This window comes from Vanacampus margaritifer, chromosome 3, assembly GCF_051991255.1.
Source record: "Vanacampus margaritifer isolate UIUO_Vmar chromosome 3, RoL_Vmar_1.0, whole genome shotgun sequence".
NCBI lineage: Eukaryota > Metazoa > Chordata > Actinopteri > Syngnathiformes > Syngnathidae > Vanacampus > Vanacampus margaritifer.
In genome coordinates, this window is record NC_135434.1 from 19,622,737 (window position 1) to 19,648,098 (window position 25,362).

At 38.8% G+C, this 25,362-nt stretch overlaps 1 protein-coding gene across 2 annotated transcripts in view; it reads left to right on the top strand.

Moving 5' to 3' along the window:
- The first annotated feature begins 1,252 nt into the window (after positions 1-1,252).
- The window catches only part of ncor2 (nuclear receptor corepressor 2), a 77,518-nt gene continuing 53,408 nt past the window's right edge, over positions 1,253-25,362 (top strand). For both annotated transcript variants that reach the window (XM_077560343.1, XM_077560344.1), the window contains exons 1-3: positions 1,253-1,499; positions 22,147-22,348; positions 22,905-23,020. In XM_077560343.1, coding sequence (XP_077416469.1) covers positions 22,244-22,348; positions 22,905-23,020 — 221 coding nt within the window. In that variant the 5' untranslated portion in view covers positions 1,253-1,499; positions 22,147-22,243. The remainder of the gene's footprint in view (positions 1,500-22,146; positions 22,349-22,904; positions 23,021-25,362) is intronic.

Sequence of the window (25,362 nt, forward strand, 5' to 3'; positions counted from 1 at the left end):
TCGGAGGGGTGCTCAGTTACGGCCAGCCTTACTGTTTTTGTTTATATTCATGTATTTGAATATAAAACACATGCTTTCATACAAATGTTTACTGTCTGTAATTATGACATTTTGAGGTTATGAACTCTGTGCAATAAACTCGTTTTTTGATGCACTAAAAAAGCTGCTCATCATGTGACACAACAAGGCACGCTCAGTGACTGCTATACTTCCTGTTTTTTTTTTTATTTTCATATTTGATTGCTATATTTATGGCCAAGAAATGTTTCTACCGTGAGAGTAGGTTGTGTCTATCTATCTATCTATCTATCTATCTATCTATCTATCTATCTATCTATCTATCTATCTATCTATCTATCTATCTATCTATCTATCTATCTATCTATCTATCTATCTATCTATCTATCTATCTATCTATCAAGCTATCTGTCTATCCATCTATTTAAACACCCACCCACCCATCCATCCATCCATCAATGCATCCATCCATCATCTATCTATCTATCTATCTATCTATCTATCTATCTATCTATCTATCTATCTATCTATCTATCTATCTATCTATCTATCTATCTATCTATCTATCTATCTATCTATCTACCTACCCATCCATCAATCCATCCATCCCAACTTATGTGTATATGTACTGTATGTATTTATGTATTATGTTGTTGTATTTCCATGTCTGCAGCCAGGCTGACATCACAAAAGAGAATATGTTCCAATTGCCTTACTTTGATAAAAAAAAAAAAAAGTAGAAAAAAAACTTTACGGAGCCAAATACCCATTTGACATAAGAAAAATCGCACGACAACACACACAAAAAATGTCCCCGTAAGTAATACTGAAACAAAGATTCTGTCATCTTGATTTACTCACAAATGGACTTTCTCACAAATAGACTGTGAAATATGAGCCAGTTTAATTGAGCACAATTGAGCAATTGAGCACAAAGCTGATATACTCGCAAGAGTCCATGAATGATTCTGTTGTACAGTACCTCAACTGGAAGGGCAATAGAAGAGCATAGGCGTGAATGTGTGACTGTCTGAATATACATAAAGGGCATCTATAAAAATGGGACCATACATATAAATGGAACTCTGATGACGAGTGACATGAGGACATCATCATTCGTTATCACATTTTGCTCGGATGTGTCCAGAGGAGGGAAGAGAGAGCATGCGGTTTTGATGAGAGAGCGAGCCATGGTGAGAGAGGGAGAAGGGAGAGGGAGAGGGGAGAGGGGAGAGGGAGGGAGGCGGTTCAGTCCCGCCGTGGTGTGTCGGCCGCAGGGAGCAGCAGATCAGCGCATTGTGCGGGACCAGGCACGACATAGCTCAACCTTCAGCGGAACAAATGACAAGGAAAACTACTATTCGGTGTGGAGTAATTCACGGCGGACGTGCGCCATTGAAGCGAGAAGCTCTCTAAAATCCGGACGTTCGCTGACTGTACAACAACGCCATTGAATGGTCCCCGTTTACTCCGCCGCTAAGGTTAGTTAGCCTCCATTGCTCTCCGTCCGTGGGTTTGGGGGTGGTCTGTCTCTTGTGTTGTTGGACCGCAGGCTCGAGCTATTCTTTGGAGGAGAAACCTATATAGCAGTATTGACCTTTTCTACGCTACGTAAACATTGCAGCTCCTCGTTTTAGCAAACGATTAAGGGCGAGGAGGCGTCACGTCGATCTACTTTCTAACGTCACCGCGGCGTTCTCGGTTCGCTGGTCATTGTCAGATCAAGTGAATTATTTTATAATTCACAAACACGTGCTACATGGCTAGGCTAAGCTTGCTGGTGGCTAAAGGTGCTAGCGGACCAAGCTAGCTGTCAGAGCTGCGGAGTGGCTGCTTTACGTCAAATTTACACCGCTAAATACGTCCTACAAGCGTGTGCTCGATTTAAAATCACGGCACCACATACTAAACTTCAAGGATAGGCACATTTTAAACTATGTCCACCCTTTATTAAGCGTTTGTATAATTGTGTCGTTTGTGTAACTTTGCTAGCCTGCTCAAAACTACTGTATTCACAAAGCGCCCGGTTTGCGTGTGTAAACACTGCTTTGCAATACATTACAGTCACTTTCTGTGTTGTGTTGGTGATAACATCCCGTTGGATGATTGTAGTTAGAAATAAACCAATATGCGGTGTGTCGAATGTTCAGTTAGAGACGCTAATAAATGAGATGTTACAGTGTAATAGCAGCATTCATGGTATTTACGTAACATTTGGGCTTGATTGTTAAGTTTTCCTTTAGTGTGACGTAATTATTGTTGTTAAGTCGATTCCAGGCCTGCTACATGTGGTTTGAACGTGATGCTGTCAGACTTTTATGGGTTCCCTATCGTTTAACCGTTATCTCCTTATGATTTGTATAATGAAGCTGTACTCTTTTGGAAGACTGTGTGCTTCCAGTGAATTGACCTAATCAGGTGTGCCAAACAGTTGAAAACTAAATTAATGACTATTATTTTTTAGGTTGTGTTTGAAACTATTTGAAATACATGGGAGGATAGAAGAGATTAACTCAGAATTGGTAACAATCAGTGATGCTTGAACTTCTAAAGATGAGTTCAGTTTTCTCAGTGTAACAGGGCAGTAATTAATGGTAAAGGAATGACAGACTTTAGACAGAATATAAAAAGTCTCATGCTTGTGTTTATGCTAAAGGGTTGATTTGCAAAAGAGTAAACATTCAGATGGCAGCATTGTCATTGTAACGTACTGTATATACAATGGAATTAAATTGTATCATATACCAAAAACATGAATTCATATGAAACCTCACTCTTCAACACACTTGGACATTTGATCATTTAATCAATATGCACAAAAAGGTAAATGTATACATATTGCACATGATGAATTAATACAGGCTAATAATCATATATTAATGTAATTTAATGTGAAATTTCTCAATAGTCAACATGTGTTTTTGAGCCTCAATATACACCATATACTGCACCTAATATCATATTTAATGTACAGAAATCTAAATTCAGTATATCAGGAAAAAATGTCACTTTTTCACCTGGATTTATTAATTTTACATAATGTGTTTTTTTTTTTGTATTTTGGTACTATCACTCAGCAAACATAGTTGTCTTTAAGGATTAAAACTCTTTAAAAGTTAGATGATTGGAATTCCAACTACATAAAATCCACCTCCATGGCGGGTTACGTTCCTGTACTCACGCCAATCGACGGATGTAAACGTGCTTCAGTCGGTGCTCAGTCCGTGTATTTTTCCGAGGCATCATGTGAATTGTGTAACCGCATGAGTGGTGGCTGTCGTCATCGATGGGAACTGACTATTAACGGAAGTGCCCAGCTCTGACATATGCACCCATGCACACTAAGAGTAGAACGGCATTTAAACCCTGTTTGAATGGTTCAGTTTGACTTATAAGTTAGGTTTGCATGTGTTCCTTCGGTTCTTAGGCATGTGCAACTCTTTCATTGATTGAGGCATAGCAATTGAGAGTAGTGCTAATAATAGCCAATTAGTGTTAATGCAACTATGCGTTTGGCTAACAATGCAACACTCTTCTTTTTGTACAATTGAATTGCTTGGTTGTACACTATCGGTTCTGCAAACATTTGACGACACTGAAGACTTATTTAATAAATTCAGCTTTGATTTAGGTGAGTATTGATTACACCAGTTGGAAATCTACCTTTCTTGAGCCAATTTTACATTAGAAAAATTTCACAGGTAACTGGAAAACAAAACTATCAAAAAGTATGAATACTGAAATCATTATCTTTCCTCAATTTAGTCACCAATAACCCTGATGAACTCCGCCCCCACGACCCTCTCCCCGACATCATAGACCACCATAGGTGCTCACGGATATGCTGGTTTTTGCTGTGTTTTAGTGCTGGTCTCGCTGTTACACCTGCAAAAGCAGCACAAAAACACAGCAAAAACTTCTTTTTTGTTTTGTTATGTAGGGATGTGCTTCCTCAGTGTGAAATCTGGGCTTGTTTAACTGAACACTAAGCTAATACATTTGCATGGAGCCATGGCTTATTCTGTTGGATGAATGTCAACAGTAGGATACAGGCTGATTGTATCTTTTGCCAGTCATTGGGATTTGATATATTTCTGATGGCTAAAATTTATGTGGATAAAAAACAACACAGTCAACAATGATGATAACAACTAGGGTTGTGAATTGCGTAGTACCTGGCAATTCGATCTGTATCACAATTCATAGGTCACGATTCGATTCAATGCCGATTAATCCCAATACAAATCTACAAATCGATTATTGAGATTTTTTTAAACTCAAATTTAAAAAATACTAATCAGTTAATTTACATGTACACTGTAAGATTTGTATGAAAATTTATTTCAGGCTTATAACTGTGAGCACTGTATTTAACAAACAGGTTTTAGTCTGTTTCATATTTAAACAGCACTGAAAGAAAACATTAAAACTAAATGTTCCATTAATATAACATTCTTCCATGCTTTGTCTTTGTTGAATATTTCCATGAAAAATTTATGTTTAAACATTGATTCAGCCGCATATTTAATCTTGCACACTGTAATATCGCGATATATTGCCGAATCGATTTTTTTAATACCTCTAATAACAACACTGTGAACAAATACTTCTTGTAATCATTCTTTCACTTTTAACCTAACTGCAGAAAAGATAGGCAGTACAAATTACCTAAAAAAAGTAATTCTGGCTTTGTACAACTTTGTGGAGAAGGATATTGTGATTCTTCTCATTTTACTCTACCACTACTGATAGCATGTGGTGTATGCATTGTGTTAATATAAGTGCTTTTTTAAACATAGCTAGTTATTTTCACATCACATTTTTTTTTATATCTAAGATATTTTATTCTACATTTCAATGCAAATGTTCAAAACCGTTGAGGATTGAAAGATAATTTCACTTACCAAATAATGAAGTTTAAATAATTTGCTATTTAATGTGTTTTGTTGTGAATGTCTTTAATGTTATGTTGCTTTTATGGTAATGTTTGCATTAATTGTGATTTTTAACTGGTAACCCAGGAAGAATAGCGACCACTGCGGTTTTTCCAAAAAACATTAAATATTGTGGTTATTCACCTGGTTAAATGACTATGCTATATGTAGATTGATAGTTAATGCACCTAGCTTTGTTCAAATGACTCACTTGATTATTCACTATGAAAGATAAGAGACATGATAACTGTTTGGGTTAAGGAGAGTTAAACATGAGTGAGGTATCCGCCCCACCCTCATAAAGGAGGTGATAATCCCGTGCTCAGTATGGTGCCTCTGGGAGACTGTTAGGCTGCTAGTTCAATTTCTGCTCATATCATGAAACACAGTATAGTTATGAAACTGGAAAGACTATCAGCTATCATAGTGATCCCACCCTTAAACAAATAATTAAATAAATACATAAATCAATTAACCAATGTATTTTTTAAATGTATTTATTAATTAATACAAGTATTTTTTAAATACATAAATAAATTAATCAATGTATTTTTTAATGTATTAATTTATTTATTAGTACAGTAAATAGATACATAATTAAATTACTAAATGTATTTTTTTAAGACATAAATCAATGTTTTTTAAATTTATGTATCTATTTATTTATTTATTTATTTTTGTGGAGCATACACGTCAGTCCTACCAAAAAATCCCACCCCGTTGATTACAATCCAAAGAGCAATATATGCAGGGATGGGTAATGGGTTACTATATGATCAAGATATTTTGACAAGAGGAGTTCCTCACCATCGCTTGTGTGGCAGTATGTTCAAAGCGGCATGGAGTAAATGAAGTGGTTGTGCAAAGTATGTCCACAAAAACGGAAACACAACTATCCTGTTGAATAATTTGAACAAATTCCACCCAAGCGATGATGTGAAAAGCTTGAAAATGTGAGCGGAGTTTGCACAACCTGCCCATGTAACATTAGCAGTTACTAGCAGCGCTAGCCCACCGTACAGCCACCGGACCAAAGCAGCAATCTTTTGATCGTGCACCTGTGCAACTAGCAATAATGTTAACACTGTATGCAGGTGTTATGTATTTTTATCATCACTATATTGAGTGTGTAGTAATATGATATTTTTTAAAAGATTTTGATTTCAGTCATCAGAAATATATCTTTTTGTAGGCTCTGTATAGTGGCAGGCAGAAAAATCAAAAGTTCTTCCATGGGATGGCAAAAAGTACAATCAGCCTGTGTGTCCAACTGTTGCCATTCATTCACCAGAATAAGTCATCCTGAGTGTGAATAGGGAAATGACCCAACATTTGTATGCCACTGTGCACAGTATTTTCCCTCTAGTAAAAATGCAGAAACTAAGGAAGGAAACATGAGGCTGCCCGTGACCATGACACAGCCTCCCATGAGCACGGCCTCCTTCCAAGCCATCTTCCTTCTTACTGATTGAGAAAGAGCAGCTGTCTGACACTTCTTCGAGTGGATTTCTGCTAACTTCCGTGTGGTAATATTTTATGAGTTCATCACAGTCAAAGTTCCATTTAACTGGATATATTCCCATTTCACATTATTTGGCCGTGACCTGGCACGGCTTTAGCACTTTACTTATTTTCAAGGATTAACCAGTGGAAGAACAATCTCACTGACGTTCATTTAGAAGACATCTGTTCTCACATTTCCATGACAGCTCAGCGAAGTGACCATATTGCTTTCGTAAACTTAAAATTAGGCTTCTTTTTTCCCTGCATTTCAAACATGCGTTTTGCTCCAAGGCAGTTGAATGGTCGGTTCGAAGAGAATGACTCATCTTGAATTAGTTATTTACTCATGTAAGCGAATTCTACGTAGTCTAGGAGTTGTAAGCTTTGTCAGTCTCTAGGGTTGGTGCAAAGTGATGAATTGATCATTCTTGAATCTCCTTCTTCCCCCCCACTGGCCAGGTCTTTGATTTGAAAATGGTTACCAACTTACCACAGTGGCTAACACACTTTAATATATTTAATATGAGTGTTTTTAATATCATTTAGTTATAATTAATTTGATATGTTCCCAAATGTCACGTTTCTTCCTCTTTTATGGGACAGGATATGGTTTTGTCCTTGATCAGAACCTATTTAATGATAATAAAAAAAAAAAGTCCCTGGGTGTGGTCACTAAACTCTTTGAAACTGAGAGCTACTTTTTTGGTACTAATTCATGTGGAGGCTTACAAGTTTGACAAATTCTTCTGATATACCAAATTTGCGCAAATTACCAGAGGTGGGAATTCCGTGAGTACTGATGAAAGTTTTGTTGCTGAATGGTGAGAAATTAAAAAAAAAAAAAATGGACTAAGCACTGATGGAAGTGGGTTTTTCGTCTCAATGTAATCCTTGCTAACTGTGTCAAGTATTTTATAAACAATTATTTCTGGTTTGTGTCCACAATTACTTCCTGTTTGGACACGTATGCTGCGAGCAAGACGGCAGCGTTAATGCCGTGTGATGGACTTTATATATTGTGTGTTATATTTAGTTTATTTATTGAATGTTTGAGTTTTGATAATTGTAAATATTGGTTGCATTTACTATGGAATAGCTTTGTTTTAGTTTTCACGATACGTGTTGTGGTTCTTTAGTAAATACACTGCTTGTGTTGCGTATGCGTGTGGCGTACATACTAGTAGGAGAAGGAGAAAAAGATCTGTTGGTCCTAAAATAGTGCTGACAAACTATAATTTTAGCAGTGACAAACTATAATTTAGCTACGACAGAAGTGTTGTTAAAATAAACACGTATAATGATGACGGAATTACGATTACAGTTTGGTTTGAAGTAATAACGGGCTGACGATGACAGACGGGTGGCCCGACCACTGACAAATGTTGGACTGACAAAATTTACTGACATGCCTACCTCTACAAATTACCTTTAATTAAATGTTATTAATAATAATAAACAATAATAATCAATAATTTAACAAGGTAGGAAACATAAATACCAAAATTCATCTTAGGTTTTATAAATCTCTGCAAGATTTTACATTTTCAAATGATCACATTTATAACATCACTAGAGAATCACAATGTCTTATCACAGGTATTGGTGAGCTCATTTTAGAACAAGCCTGCAGGCAACTCATGTGGTCCTTGGGAGCTACCTGGTGACCGCAGGCACCATGGTTTGTGGATTACTTGACACTTATACATAAACAGTACAATGCTATAAGCAAATCTCATATTTTCATTGTAAACAATCAACTAAAAATAGCCAACTTGTAAAAGCAAAGGGAGTTGCAAGATTTCAGCATGATTAAAGTGTTACGTGAGGCCCAGATTACAGCGGTATTTCGTTTGTTTATCTTTCACACAAAGCTTTCTATTGTGATGTTCTTGCCTGTGAATTGCAGTTGCAGTTAAAACCAGTCACCCCTTTTTAGGAGAGGCAGACAGCGCATTAGCAGGGATTAGAAATGGCTCTGTGGTAAGTGATTCACTTGACTCTGTTGCGCAACACCGATGACATCATGTTATAAGACATTACTCTCATTTGGTTCCAGGTTGCAGTTGTGGGTAGCAGTTGTGATATATTTATCTCATTTGATTAGCCGGACTTTTCTGCTTGGAATGCGTGTTCGTACAGCATGGGTTGTTTGTCATACTGTGCATTGTGCAAGGCATGTGTTTAAGGGCAGTCCATGATATACACTTAAGGGGTGGTGACCTTGCTTTGGAAAACATTATGTCATGTAAGAGTGAAAAGAATGAGAGTGAAGTACTTTGTGATTGCTGGTTATGATGCTTGTGCTGAACCACTTTATGCCTGTCTTGATATGCTAAGGCTTCATTTTAGGGGGAATCCATCATTTAAACCTGCATCCCAAATCAAGATGTGTCTGAATGGAGCTGGTTTTATACTGTGCGGTTCAATTTCAGATTTTTTTTGCTTCTAAGTGGCCCTATTCAGATATGCGTCACGTTGCTTCAGATATGCGTCACGTGGGCTGCATAATATGGGCCAAAATTCACATCACAGCATAAAATTGCATCTCTTCACGGTAATGGTTTGGATCATTATGTAAAATTAAGGGTACTAAATATTTTTAATTCAACATGTATCTCAAACATGCTATTTTTGGTATACAGTACTTAATGGAGGGGGGAAAAGGAAATGTGCATCATGGCTCAATTTTGGATCAACTTGTGTGTGTGTTTTTATATTAAAATGCGCACGCTGCCACACCGACGCTCGCTGCCACGCCGGTCTTCCGGGTTCTCCCCTGGAGATCCGTGTCGGGATTCTCAAATGCGGGTTGCAGTCGGCCACGAGCGGCGCAAGGACGTACGCACGCCGCTCACGCTGCCGCCTGCCTCGTATGCATAGTGGAATCCTTTGGCACAGCAAGTTGCAGCCCGAGGATGAACAGCATTGAGCCCGCTGACAAGTTGGCCGACTAGCTAATTAAGACGAACTTAGCAGCAACACCCTGCATTATGGGTCCGAAGAAAGCTAATGTAATTGCTGAGAACGATATGGAGGAGATAAAAAATCTTTGAATGCCTTGACAACAGAAATGCAGAAAATGTCAACACAACAAACAACCATCATGAACCTTGCACTTGAAGTGAAAGAATTGAGGAAACAAAACAAAGAGAAAGATAAGAAAATAGTTGCTCTAGAAAATTGCTTGGCGGACTTGGAGCAATACACACGACTAAATGATCTCATTATAACTGGACTGGATGTTAAACCGCATACCTATGCCAAGGCAGTCTCGACAGGCGGGGACTTAAGCAAGGAGGAGTTTGATACGGTGGAGCAACAAGTGGTCCGGTATATGAACAGTAAAGATATTTCCTCGGATAGTAAAGACATAGAAGCTTGCCACAGCTGTAAAACTAAGATTTATGAACAGAAAACAAAAAACTGCCTTACTCAAGGGGGGACAAATGTGTACATAAATGAACATCTGACAAAAAAAAACTCTGACATAGAAAGACAGGCTCGACAACTACGGAAACAAAACAAGATCCAAGCTACGTGGACATCCAATTGCAGGGTGTTCATTAAATTGAATGGAACCCCTGACTTAAGTTCTCCTAATTAAGGAGTGCTCTGAACTTGACGCATACAGTTGACGATCACAAATCAAGGGAAATGAGGACTTCTGAACTAGCTGAACACAACTCACATGAAACATAGACCAAGATGATAACTTTTGTTGCAGTATTAACAATGATTGCATTTACTGCAGTGACAAAAAGTTTAATCAGAGCATTAGATCAAAGGACAAACTATATATTATCAATTTCAATCACATTAAGGAATATTTACAGACATTCACACAACCATTCAGTATTATTGTAATATCAGAAACTTGGATTACTATGCAAAAAGGGATGGACTTTGAGTTAGAAGTAATATTAACAGGAACTGAAGTGAAAATTACTAAGGGTGCACCGATCGTTTGGCCTGCCGATTTATCGGCCCCAATTTCCTTAATTTTGGAAGATCGGTGATTGGCCGATCCCTTAAAAATAAACGGATCTTTTCCACCAATTTCATCTCTCTCCTTTTTTCATTTTTATTTGAGAGAACTACTTCATGTATAGTTAAAACAACCCATTTGTATTATTTCACTGATATTGTTCAATGTTTTCCAATAAAACAAGATTGGAACACTGAAGGTATATGTTACTTGTAATGGAAAAAAAATCGGTATCGGAATTGGCAGGTCAGACTTTTAAATGTTCGGTGATCGGCCAGATAATTGTGATCGGTGAACCCCTAAAAATTACAAAGTATTAATTGTGAAATATTTTTACAAAAAATTGTATTCAATATTGCATATGTGTTAAACATTTGTTGAAGGTGGATTTGAACCCAGGAACGCTGCTCACCAGCCCTTTCTCTTAACCATTAAGCCACTTTAGATATAGAACAATCTGTGACATTGTATGTAATTGCAGTGAATATGTCAATATATACTGAAAGCTTGCATTGAATTTGAATTTTGAATATAGAACAGATGATTTAGAAACAAAACTTAATAATGACATCAATAGTAATAGATGTGAAATCATTTGACAATGATTAGTATTCAATATTGCATTTCTGCAAGAGTGGTTTCTGTCAGGGATTGAAAGATGAGCATCTTCCAGTGTGGCATACAGAGACTCAAACCACTTGTCTAACTTCTCTATTTCAATGAAATTATGATGCATTTCCTGATATGATAGTCAGTTGGTTAGGATGTAAGCATAATTGCTATGTACAGTCATAGGTGGGATTCAAACACGCAATCTCTTGGTTACTGGACAAAGGACATAAAGGCCTCATATTATTAAACTTCTCAACATACTAAAATGGTTCTCAAATGTGTAAAAGACATGTCTGTGACATGCATTTGTCAAAATTGACTTTGGATCTAATATTTTTGCTGTCCCTCAATCCGCCAAAAAACGCTCTGTTCAAAACAGCCTGTTTTAGGGGTGTGTCACTTTTATGTAAATAGCTGCACCAGGCCACGCCTAGGCCATACCCTTCTCTCTCAAAGGGGTAGTGATTTTGGTCATGGTAGCTATGTGCTAATGTGAATGGAAACGACTGGCCATGGGAGCAGAAGAAAAGAAAATTACAGACATGTCTTTTACATATTTGAGAATTATTTGAATATGTGGAAAAGTGGCATAACGTTTTACCATAAGAAAAAGTAGCATAACGTTACTACAGAGACTATGCTGTAGCGTTAGTTTGCGATTGTTTAGGCAATGGTTATTTTGCCGAAACCGGCAAATCTCCCGCGAACGTTAATTTGCCGTGAATGCTTGTCGATATTTACAAGCGGTTATGAATAACACAAATGTGCACATTTAGGCCACTGCGCGGTCGCAACGTACAAGCAGTTTCGCAGAGACCACTTAGCGGCCAGTTAGCATCGCAAAGTCATGCCAATTAGGTGGCGAGTTGCCAGTCACGGCAAATTAACCACCGCGGATTGTATCTTGACAAAACAATACGCAACCGCTTCATATTATCCAACCACCATCTGCTTTATCATATCTGACCTCTTGCAACCAAACAACCTCCACACGACAAATGCAGCTCCCACTTCAGGCACTAAAAATACACCAGTAATATGGTAGAAGGTGCACATCTCGTATTAGAAAGGATAGGAAGTAAGGCTAAGTAGAAAATGTTAAACTTACATCTTTCCCGTTTGCAGTCGTGTCACACTGTTGGGACCGATCCATTATGTTTAAACGTGTTGCAAAACGTTTTGCAAATCCAGCTCTGAACAGGCTTTCACTCACAAAACAGTCCTTTGAGAAATGATGTCGGTACACGTCTTTCAAAAATAAAATTAATCCACTGTCTACTGAAAGACTTGGGACAAAGGAAGCAATCACTTTTTCCTGATCATTTCCCCTCTCCACAGAGTAGAAGGGGAAGAAAAAGAAAGGAGCAGCCAGCTTCTCGAATTTCAGTGGGCGTGACAAACCTTTACCAGAGGTGGTGCCACTAACTGGCTGGGTCGAGTTCACTTCCGTGTCTTTTTGACGTCACTAACTCACGGAAGTTTAATCTGCCCGTTTGAAGCACACATTTTAGAAAGGAGGAGAAAGCTGAAGAAGTCTCGGACGGACTTTTTTCATACCTGGTTGGATTGTAGACAGGCCGGGGATGCATATTATTGATAAAAAAAAAACACTTTAAGTGCATTTTCATACTATGGGACCTTTAACCAAGTGCGCCACTGAGCAGTATCTTATAGATTTTATTGACAGAAACCCCTATTCAATGTTTCTTACTGCAGTAAAAGAAGAAATATTGGATATTGTTAGAAGTTTTAAATACAAAAAGTCAACCAATTATAGTGGAATAGATATGACAATAGTGAAAGAAGAAATTGAAGGAATTTCAAAACCATTAACATATATTTGTAATTTATCATTCCAAACTGGTACATTTCCAACTTTCAAAAATGCTATAAAAAAAATAAAACTTTAATAATTGTTTGGATGCATTTATAGAAAAGCACAAATTACTCTCTGACAGCCAGTATGGTTTCAGAGCATGCAGATCAACTTCACTGGCAATAACAGAAGCGATTGAAGAAACAACAAATGCTATTGATCAGCGAAAGTATGTTATTGGAATATTTATTGATATCAAGAAAGCTTTTGACACAATTAAACATATATTAATTAAAAAACTGGAACAATATGGCATTAGAGGCATTGTGTCAGACAGGATTAAGAGCTATTTACACAAAAGACAACAGTATGTGAAGCTCAGTGATCTATCTTCATCCTACTTGGATATTGTATGTGGTGTGCCCCAAAGGTCTGTTTTGGGCCTCAAATTGTTTATTTTATATATCACTGACATTTGTAAGGTTTTGGATGTTCTGAAACTTGGTCTTGTTTGCGGATGACACCAATATTTTTTGTTCTGGGGAACATTTAAATTAGTTATTGAATGAAATCACAGAAGGAATAAAAATATAAAATCTGGTTTGACAGAAACAAACTATCATAAAATTTACATAAAACAACATTTGTGTTGTTTGGGAATTGCAGAACAAATGTACAAATACAAATAAAGATTGATGGGGTGCAGATTGACAAGGTTCAAGAAAATAATTTTTGGGGGTTTTATGAGTACAAAGAGCCCTGACTTTTTAACTTTTTTACTCCGACAGTGCCCAGGGTTTTCCCTGTGTACAAAATTTAGAGGTGGCCACCCCCACCTTATTTGCACGCCATTGACTGAAAATGAATGAATGCTTTAACATGATAATAGTCATATTCTTATTGGAACTATTATTCTTATTATTGAAACATGGAATTATTATATGTTTCTTGTAAAAAATGAAAGCGAGTCAGTTGAAATTATAGTACATGCACGTCATGGCGCATGGTCAGGATGTTCGATACCACTTTTTTCCCGACCGATACGCAATTCTTGAGTAGCCACCACTACTGATACCAAATACCGATACCACTAGTAAATAAAATTCCCCACCCATAAATGACAGATGATTCGAAAGAAAGACCTATACATCCCAATATATTATTTTTCTTAAAAATTGCATGAAGTTAATGGCAACTTTGTATTCATATAATCTCAAATTTCTTGTCCCTGATGGTAAAACGGCAGCAGGAGAGCGGCCAATAATGGTATCGGTCACCGCCGTGAGTACTGATACCTTAAGACTAGTATTGGCACCGATACCGATACCTGGTATCAGTAGTCACCCATTATAGGGAAGGGTGGAGTGGTGGAGGGTGATGTCATGCGCATCCCCTCGGACATTTAGTTTTAGCGTACAACAAGATTGGGATGGAAATTGGAAAAAAACAACAATAGTCCGGCTTTGAGCACAGCCTAAACTTCAGCTCAGACTAAAAGAAATCTGAAAAAAATGAAGTTTATTCAAGCGCACGTACTTGCACGCATACCACAGCTTGACAAAAAGGTTGCAGTTACGCTTTAAGCCAGAGGGTGGCAGTCATGAGTAAAAAAAAAAGAAGAAGTTATAAACTCAATGGGACAGACAGATAGACTGACAGACAGTAAATCTGATTTGGGTATTTGGAAAATGGACCTGCAGTGTAAATCCAGCCCTTCAAACCCTGCACAGACTAGACGCCTTCTGTCAGGAGGGGCAAACAGAGCCACTCGGGTTGCATGCTTCCACACACAAGAACATTTCAAAGCTCCTGAATAATTAAGTGGCATGAAGAGGAACTAGGTCAGCCCAGAAAACAAGTGCACCCCTCAGTTTTATTTCCTGCTACTTGACATGTGGAGCTTGAATTGCAGGTGGGCTTTTGTAACAATGCCAATACGCAAGCAAAGCTCTCATAATTTGAGACCTCACACGCCAGCGTGTTTTCACACCATGCCATGAAGGACTCAAAGTGTCAAAGGAGGCATGCAGTTTTGTGCATCACTATTTCAAGAATGTCCAAATGCAGCAGATATTACAACTGAATTGTCGACTCAAGGCAAAATTAAATGATTGTTACATTCTGTAGTTAGATATAGAAAATGGTTTCCAAATACTTTTTTCTTACGGTTGGATTTTGTCTCCTGTAGGGATGCGCATCATTCATTTATCATTGACAATTGCTAATTAGAATATGTTTTTTTAATGCTGTGGTCAATCTAACATTTGTATCATTGGCGTTATGTGATTTATTGATTCAGGTGCGAGGTTGGTGAGTGAACATGGAGCAGCTCAGTTCACACTTTAGTTCCTGGCAACTTTGGTGTTTTTGCATTTTATTTTAGTAGTCACACATCTACAGAATGCCTGTGTTGACCTGATTTTGATTTAGGAGAATAACTGTACCTTGACGTCTACTTTTGATAATATGCCCCTTGATGAAGAATTATTTTGGATAAAAGCAATGCAGTGAAAGATGTGTTAAACTATAGTCAGTGTAGTTTGTTTTCATGTTGTGCACTCATGGCTACAGGGAATTGTCGTTTGAGGTTCATGGACAGAGGGAGGGTTGAGCCTTATGTAATTTCACGGTGTTGGCAGCAAAAACAGAGGCAGGAAATGCAATAGCTGAACTGCTGTTCAGTACAGACACTACACAACTGAACCACCACATCTGGTGACAGGCCAGCCAATCATAGGCTATGTTAGCATGGGAAGCATTACCATAGAATGACATTGAATGTTGAGATGATTCTATTTTTTTTGTTACACAACATTAAGATTAGGTTTTATTCATTATACAGTGGATCATTTCCTGATTACAAATGTACAGATCACTGACAACGGTTCTTGTTAACAAACAAACACAAAAAAACGTTTGTGAAATTCAGCCACTCTTTTGTTACAAGTATTCATCGCAACATGCAATACTGAAACTTTTCCGTCAAAGGATCATTAATACTTAATTGTTTAAGTGTGTTTGTTATCACCCATTGTTAGTTGAATGTGCGTCTAATTGACCATTAGTGTTAAATTCAAATTAAATTAGTTTTGCTTATTTCTTCCTGTTATCCCGTGACTGACGTTGAGTCATCTATTAGGTCATGTGGTTGCTGTGAAATTTGTTGCGTTTGATTATGTAGACTGTCAGTGATGAAGCAAAATGAAATACTTGATGATTGATCATAACAAGTGTTAGTATGTGCGGTGTAAAAGCTGCTAACTTTTCCTTAAGCGGTTTTGGGGACACACATTTCTAACTTGCATAGCACTGTTATATGTTGTTCTTGTCATATACCTTGCACTACATGTCCATAATTTCTATTTTAGAGCATTTCAAGTAGTATGGATCATGTCCTTACGTATGAATTAAGTGACGGTTACAAATACAACCTTGGAATGTCATATCCAAGACTGGCTGACAAATTGGCCTTGTTTCTGCAGTCTGCACCTCAGACATTGGGACCCAGTGCCAAAGCTGTGATGACAAGATCTTTATATCCTTCCCCTTTGCAGAGGGAGCAAAAGGTTGGACATAAAACCGTAACTAGTATGAACATATGGTTATGATATACAAATGTTGAAAAGGGAAAATTAAATATTATAAATATAAACAAATGGGCTATGAATGCACCTAAGACAGTGGGTCAACTGAAATGATTGCACTCCAAGAGAGTCACCTCGTTGGATGCCGTCTCGGCTCAACCTAATCCTTTATTAAATGCAACATTTTTTGACAAATCCAAGTCATTCTCGCAACTCTCCAGAGTCAATACTCACGGAAGGTCCATCAATCCGTGACTGGCGACGCCAGTTTGCTGATGAACTAGATTAGAAAGGAGGAGGTGCTGTCGCATATGTAAGTGTTCTCCGGCCATATGAAAGCCAGAAGCCGGGTCAGGTTAAATCTTTTCCGTTTCAATAAATAATAATAAATAGATAATCGAGTCTGGATTTTTTTTTTTTTGAGAGAGAGCTCAGGATTGTTCATTGGGTAATCTTACCAATTCAACATGTCATCATCATTGCTCTCTCTCTCTTTTTGTGTGCGTGTGAGTGAATGTGTGCGTGTGCATATGTAAACCTATTAAAATACTCTTCACCTAAACCGAATACTTCAGAATCCCGCTAGAGTCGTGAAGTTGACAGGAGACCCGAGGAAGGATCAAAGAAAATAAAGAAAAGTGAAAACCAGCACAGACCAGACACCACCTATACCCACAGGGTTACAAACCAGAATATTTCACCAACCCCAGAAACATCTAAATTCCAACAAATTAGGGAGACCTCTAGAGACCAAAGGAAAGACTGAAGAAAGGAAGGAAGGATAGATGAAGGGAGATTCATAGATATCAGCCTTCACCAATTCAGCGACCAGATGAAGAAGTAAATTGTGTTTGAGTTTTGGTAGATGCTGGTGTGGTGGATCTGGCATGCATGAAAACCTCCACCAAAGAAGCGAGCCGTCGACCAAGGCCAGGACAGAGCAAGCACAACTCCCCAGGGCCCCCAGGCAGTGGCAGCGCCAGGGCACAACTCCCGGTCCCAGGGGCCACCGTCCGTACAGCAAACCCAGGAGCCAGGAGCGCCCCCCCACCCCAACATGGCCCGCGCCCCAAGCCCAACAGAACGGGGAACGGCAGGCCCACCAGGCACCCCACCGGCCCACAGCCCCCACGGCCCCCCCTACCCACACCCGCCAGTCACCACAGCCCAGCCTCCGCCGCCCCCAAACCCTCAAACCCCCAGACACCCCCCACCCAGCCACCAATACTCCCACCCAAACAAGCCGCCACCCCGCCAAACCCACCCCCACTCCCGCCAGCTCCCCGACCCCAAAATCCCAAATAATCGAGTCTGAATGACAGACTTACATCGACAGGCAAACAATCTGGCGTCTCACTTACAGTAACTAAATGGGCGTGTGACATCCTGACAATGAGGTGACATCACATTCGTCCCAAACATGGCGACGAGTATTAAAATAAACGAGCTGAATTATTTTGGCAAATACAAGACAAGACACAAAAATGGCAACACCAGGCATTTATGAAACTTCACAATATATACTATATACTTCATAATGTTACTCCGGAGCTACACTTTAATGTAACTATATCAACGCTACTGCTCTGTGGCATCACCCAGTATCCGCAAATACGCATTGACATTACGATTAAATGTACACAATAGTGTACATTCATTGAAAATGAGTTTTTCAACAAGATATTTTTCATAGAAGTATTTTTTCTCTCTGGATAGCTGTGTTTTGTAGCTTCTTTAACCAGTCTAATACTTGTTCTTGTTTTGATCCGGTAATCATGATACACTTTTCAGCCATATCGGCCAGCCCTACATGTGCACACAAAAAAACAACTAATAAAGACTAACAAACAATTTAACTAATTAAAACATTAAAAAAAAACAACAACACTAAAAATATAATAAAAACTTTAACAGTAATGAAAAAAAAAAGTTAAAAACTATCTAAAGCTATTGCAATCATGGTCTGTGATGCCTGCTTAAGGCTGGAGAATTGGCTCGATTTTAGCCCCGAATTTCCCCTCCTGACAATCGTAAGGACGCGGCAATATCCAAAAGATAATTCCTGAAAAAAAAGAAGAAGATAATCCTGCCGTGCGTGGTGTGTTCAGACTGATCTCGGCCGCTCAGAAGGATGTTTGGGCCGCTCTAATCTGAATCGGGCATATTCAACATATTTGATTGACTCCTCACTGTGTGCGGTGTGCCCCGAGGACAAACGAACACTCGGCCTGTTGACAGTGACGTGCAGCCAATCAGAAAGCAAGGCAGCGAGGAAGACGGTGGGGAATCCAAAATCGCAACAGTCATGGCGCAACAGAAAGTCCGTGCTTGTGCTGTTTACACTTCTTTAAACAACGCCTTTAGCTGTTTAGCTGCACACAAATGGCCAACACAAGTGTCAGCCCTGAGTGTATAAACTTTTAAATCCAGGTTAAAAACTTTGCTTTCCCCCCCTATACCTTTGATTAAGGTCTTTCAAACATTTTTAAAGCATGTTTTTTCTTTTAACTATTTTAGAAAACGACTCTAATTTCTTTACTCTAACTTTACTTTTGCACTAAAATTTTGGTGGACTGCAACAATGGTGTTAGAGGCTCCTCTCTCCATACGTAACCAGTGTCGTTCCCTCCACCTTCGACCCACTCGGGGTCCGAACCCGTACTGCCACCACGTAACCAGCTTGGAAGCGGAGCATGCTGACCACATTAAGTGAAATTCCCATGCCGCAAGCTCAGCGGCCAGCACCCTCTTTGAAGGCTCTGAGGGTGATGTTTTACAATCCCACAGCTTTAGCAAATGGCAGATGAGCTGACAGACAAATTAATTTCCCCTTTTTAGATGAATAAAATAATCTGGATGTGACTACATTTTTAGCTTCTTTATTAATATTCAACAAAGTTGCTGCTCAAATGAAATCATTGATTAGAAAAATGCCCCTCAAAGGAAAAAAAAAGTTAATTCGAGCCTTACATTTGATCTGTAATTCTACCTTTCATAGTCCTTGTGAGGATAAGCCGCACAGAGAGACGGATGGTTTAAATGTAAAAAGAAAAAGAAAAAACTTTCCCTACCTCATGTTTATAGTCAAAGGCTTTTAGGAAAGTTTCGAAAGTGTAAACAAGAGGCCAAACCACACCGTTCTTATTTGAAAACAGCGAAAGCAAGGCTTATTTCCCGCTGCAGCTGTGCTCCCCGCTAGTATTTCCTCAGCCATTTGACAATTCATTGGAAAGGTGGGAGTGGCTGCAATGAGGCATTGACTACTGAAGGCTGAAACCCACTCCACTCTGTGGAGAGCTCTAAAAAGTGGCTAAGTAAAGCTTGCTAGAGTGAGAGAGTGAGGTGACTGAGTTCATCCCTTCTGTTGGCTGTGAGCCAGCGGCTTGCCGGTGGGTGTTTGTAGCAGTGCCAGTGCATGTGTTTAGCCTCTCGTCTGGAAGGCCCCATTCGCCTCAGAGTTTATGTCAAAGCTCTTTCATTGTGCTGGTCACCCTTTCTTGATTCAGGTTTTTTTTTTTGTCCTCTGCAGCTCTTGTAACCGCCGTACGTTTTTGTCCTATTCCGGGAATGTCTGCGCAGTCGGCATGTTTGGAATGCTGGTTAGTTCATATCAACCAGCACTTTTTCCTGAATATATTAGCAACCTTAATTAATATCAAGTAGTTTAGGCGCCTGGCTGGTCTTGGCGTGCGGGTTGCATTCCTATAGTTTCGACAAAAAAAATTGTTTTGTGTCAATCAATTTTTGTGGTTCACTTAACCGAGTTAGCAGACTTTTTCCCCACAGCCCTCCACAAAACCAAAAAATATGGTTTAAAATGCAAACTTGTATTAAACATTACTTTTACTCAAATATGACAATCCTTTTGCACACAATAAAATTTTGCTCAAAACATATAACAAAGTTTTATTGAACAATAACATTAAACAACAAATTTCACTTAATTTATCATGTAGCGTAAATCTGGTCAATTAAGTAATTAATCACTCAATGGTGTAGTTCGTAGTTTTCAAGCTGAAAGCAAGATTCAAATGTAGGTTTAATTCAAATAAATATTAATATAATATTGATTGATATTGATCATATATAAATATTGATTGATTGATTGTGTGACAGTGGGGAAGTTGACATTGTGTTTAGAGTGATTTTAGGTTGGACCAATCAGGCGTTGTTAAGGGCTAGATGAAACAAATAAGCGGTTGGGGGGGGGGGCATGGGGGCACAGCTACGAATTCAGTTCTCGCAAAATTACTCACCATTTCTTTGTTGAATTCGAACAGCGAGAGTCGCTTCATGCATTTTTATCTGGTAAAGATGTTCTTTTTTTCTTTACATTTCTCTCATTGTTGAATTTTATTTAGCCTGTAGCAATGCTGCAACATTTTTCAGTTCCATGTATGATATTAAAAACTAAACTAGACTAAAAATTAATGAATGCCACTAAGAGCATGGAAACTGTTTTGACTAAACCTAATGCGACCAAAAGCGTGTTAAATTAAATGTGCTTAACTTGTTTCTCTGCAATAGGCCTATAAAAGATAAGCTTGCATATCATCTCCCATGCCGATAATCTAATATCATGAATACATTATCAGACTAATAGAAGCTTAGTTTTGCGTGACTCATCATCTCATCTGTATTTGTGTCAATAGTAAAATTAAACACAGACACAAACTCTTTGACATTTCACAGCTGTCTGAGTGTAGTCTTACTGTCAACCATATCCCAATCTGGCTAACTTCACTCTGCTCTGTGTTTGGGTTAGATCTGATTTGTTGCATTAACTCTCACTTAGTTCACTGAAAAGTTATGGAGGAGCAAGAGGTGAAGTAACTGTCTCCAAAATTGTACATCCGAATCTGTGCAACTCAAACTTTAAAATGAAAGTCCCATCAAAATGATGAATAAATAAATTAAAAATTTCAAGCACACATATATTAAAAAAAGAAAACAAGAGAGGGAGAAAAATCTACTCAAAGATATTAAAAATCATATGAAACAAAAACATAACCTATACACATTTGAAAAAAGGAAGTAGAACGAAGTAAACACTTTTTAACTCCTAGCCCTATATAACATTCTATAATAATTCTATCATAATGAAACATTCTCAAACAAACCCTCATTAGAAAAATTATTTAAAAAAAACATTTTTCTTAGAGCACAAACTTTCCACTACACATTCACTGATCCCATTGTGCACAGTGCACACACAACTGACAGCACTGATAACAACCTGAACCTTAAAACACATTGCCCTGGGAACACCTATTGCTGCCAGAGAGTGTGATACATTCTTAAACTTAGCTATAAATGAGTGTGGCTCCAAAACTCGCTTGCTTTTTATTTAAACTTACTGTCGCCTGCGGGGGATTGTTCGGTTTTGCCGACAGTTGAACAGCATGTGGGGTTTATATCGCACTGATGTGGTCTTCTCTTTGATAGTTGCTATAAATGACTGGTATTGTTCTTCAACATTCTAGTCCGGTATGGTGTATTAACTTCTCATTAAAATTCGTTAACCCTACAGTTACACATGCTTAATTTATTTTCCGTATTCACTGTAAAAGCAGTTGTTTTGAGTTTTTTCTTTCATCCTTGATATGTGAATATTTTAGAAGCTGTATTTGAAATGTATTGTATTTGTGTTCATAGTTGAACTCTAATGGCAATATTTGTTTTCTTCTTCTACAGTGTGGTGGCTTAAAGAAACAACCCACAATGCACATAAAACCCATCTGCGTTGCAACCACACCTACTTCCTGTCTGTAGAGGAAGAGGCTGTGCCAGGATGTCCTCTCATCCCCAGTCTGTGCCACCGGGCCGGAGGACGATGGACACACGGCACCTGCCAAACCCTGCCACCTTACCATTGCAGCTCCAGCGGGCACACACAGTAAGATGCCCGGCACACAATGCGTTTAATGCCACCTCCCCCCCATACTTAACTTTCCAAGCCTAAACTTAATTTTAAGGACTTATGATTATTGTGCTTATGATACTGCCTGCTTAGTGAACATCTTGTAATTACTCCGACACGTTGGAGAGGGCACGACCCCAACGATTCTCACTTGTGGTTTTCTTTAGAAACATTCCTTCTCACAATGTTGTGCACACAGCTCAGTGTCCTCATTAGTTGTTTGAAGTTCATGTTGTCATTGTCATGTAGCGCATAGTTTCCACCCACACCCCCTAATTATCAAGATTATGTCCTAGATATCAGAGGCACAATAACCCCTAGTGTTTCTGTCTTTGTACTTTTACATTAGGGTAAGGTCAGGTTTTTCCCCAGCAAGGTTGTTTCTCTAGTTAATCCTTAACTCTTGTCTTCACATTTCTGATAAAATGTGTTCACAGGCAGTAAGGGCTGGCTGGTTATGGCAAAATATTAGATCTGCATCATTCATGGTAAATAAATCAAATTTCTTATTTTTCTTCATTTCCCTCTCTAGGAAGTTGGAATGATGGACTACCACTCCCATCATGCTCGAGACTACAGCTCGCACTTGGCTCAGCCTCATCGCCGTCGACCCTCCTTGCTTTCCGAGTTCCAACCTGGAAATGAGAGGTAAGCTTATCATGCTCAAATACAATCACTTATCTGAAAGCAGACATGTGCGTGTCAGATTCGATTGCCTCAGTGTGCATTTGCGTTTCAAATATATTGCAGCTAGAGACGTCTATGATTGCAGCAGTGATTCCGGCCAGGCAGCCCATCGAAAAGTTGGTAGCAGCCGCAATGATTGCTTCCTAGGGGCAACTTCAGAATAAAAGACAACTCCAATGTCCATGTACAGTATTACAAGTTGTGAGGCTTTTATTGTGAAGTTGCCATCGCGGCGCAAATAAACAAACGTTATGGTGGCCGGCTGGACTTTGTTGTCTCTCACGGAAATGGCTACTAACTAAAATCAAGCAGTTTTTTTCCACAGCCTCATTGAGTTCTTGATGAAGGTTCAGTTCCAGCACTACAATATCCATGTGTGCAGCACTGTGTTGGAGGCTTTTTTGTATTCTTGTTTGTTCAACTGCAGGGGGATTACTTTGAGGCGAAAGCTTGTAGTTTGTTAGTTTGGATTTGAAATATATATTTTATGACACCAGTCCTGGAACTTTGTGGTACTCCTCGTGAATTAAGTTATTCCATGGCCTTAGTCAATGTAATAGATCTTTGTCTAATTTAGCAGTTCATCTTGGACTAAACTTTCAAGCAATGGGAATTTCTGTGATTCACCGCAATTACTGGTCAGAAAACCATAACCGTGTAATCAGTTGTTAGCCGCTATGCTTGCTGTTATTTCACTTCAGGCGAAATTTTGTCAGTGTCTCTTCCAGCTGCCTGAGATCACCTGGGCTACATGGGTTTTACATATGAAAAACATTATGCTGCGCACAAATGAGGTTGCAACATGGTTGTAAAGAAATTGTATGGAGATTGAGTAACAGGTTGAGGTTAGTAATTCTATATCTCCTATTATTGCCATTGCAATAAACAAAGTGGTTTTCTTGATCTGATTCATAACTTGTACATTGATGATGTTGATTTGTTTGATGTAGACCTTAAATAAAAACGTTAAAAAAATTTCTAGTTAATTCTATCTACTATACATATATACAGTATATATATACATATATATACATATATATACATATATATATATATATATACATATATATATATATATATATATATATAGTAGCCTTTCAGTAAAAAGCTTCTGTGCCTTGTAGAGTTGTTACCCTTTGGCAAAGAGATTGGCAGGCACACAAACATTGTCATGCTTTCGCAGCAACGGGCTGCTATCAGCACACATAATCAGAGCCAAGCCAGTGAGAAACTAATGGAGCTGGTTGTTAGGTGTTGCTGTGTGTGTTGTTTTGCCCTCTCTCCTCCCCCACCCCTACACACATTTCATTCTCTCATCCTGCAGACAAATCCTCCCCAGGGATCAGATTATTCTGCACGCTCACGAGAGGAGGAAAGAAAATAGGGACAGAGAGATGGGGTGAGGAGGGGGAGTTTGAGCTTGATGTGATTATGTAAGTGCCAGCCATCTATGAAGATGAGAAAGAATGGGAGTGAACGCGGGCGGGGGTGGTGATTTGGGGAGTTTCACCATCTGGCCATGTGGCTATGAATTTCGGTTGCATTGTTGTTGTTTTTCTAGCAGTGGTTAGACAAGCTAGGCTCTCATAAACACCCTTAATTAATTGTCCTTTCTCAGTGTGTGCCCAGTCCTGCACATTACACAAGTTCCATAATTTATACATTTGCAGTAGCAATCTGAACTCTTGGCAGAGGACTGTCTTGATTACACCACCCCACTAGCACCCAACTAGACAGAGAGGATCCATGCTTCTTGGTATGTACACAAACCACACACTAGGCCATTGTGGACCAAGACCATCAATTATGGTTGTGTATTCCCCTGTGCTCTTCGAAAAGACACTTCCATTTTGACACTGGCAGCAAAGTTACCGACATTATGGCATGTGACTACAGGCCAAGAATGGAAGTACTATTTCTACTACTGGTGTATTAAGTTTCTGATGGGGTTGCTTTCCTTTAGAGCAGTGGTGTCCAAACTCATTCCTCGAGGGCTGGAGTCCTGCAGGTTTTGGATGTTTCCCTTCTCCAACACACCAGCTCATCAGCAAGCTCTGCATAGGCCTGATAATGATCCTGTTCATTGGAAATGGAAACAGGTGTGCTGGAGCAGGGAAACATCCACAACCTGCAGGGATCCGGCCTTCGAGGACCGAGTTTGGAAACGACTGCTTTAGAGTATTCACAAACACTGAAATTACTATGCATTCCAAGATAGAATAGGTTGTGGTTTCTGGGCAGTTTTGATATATAAGGTTTTATTGTTGTTTTTATAATTTGTCAATTCCCCACTTAGTTTTCAC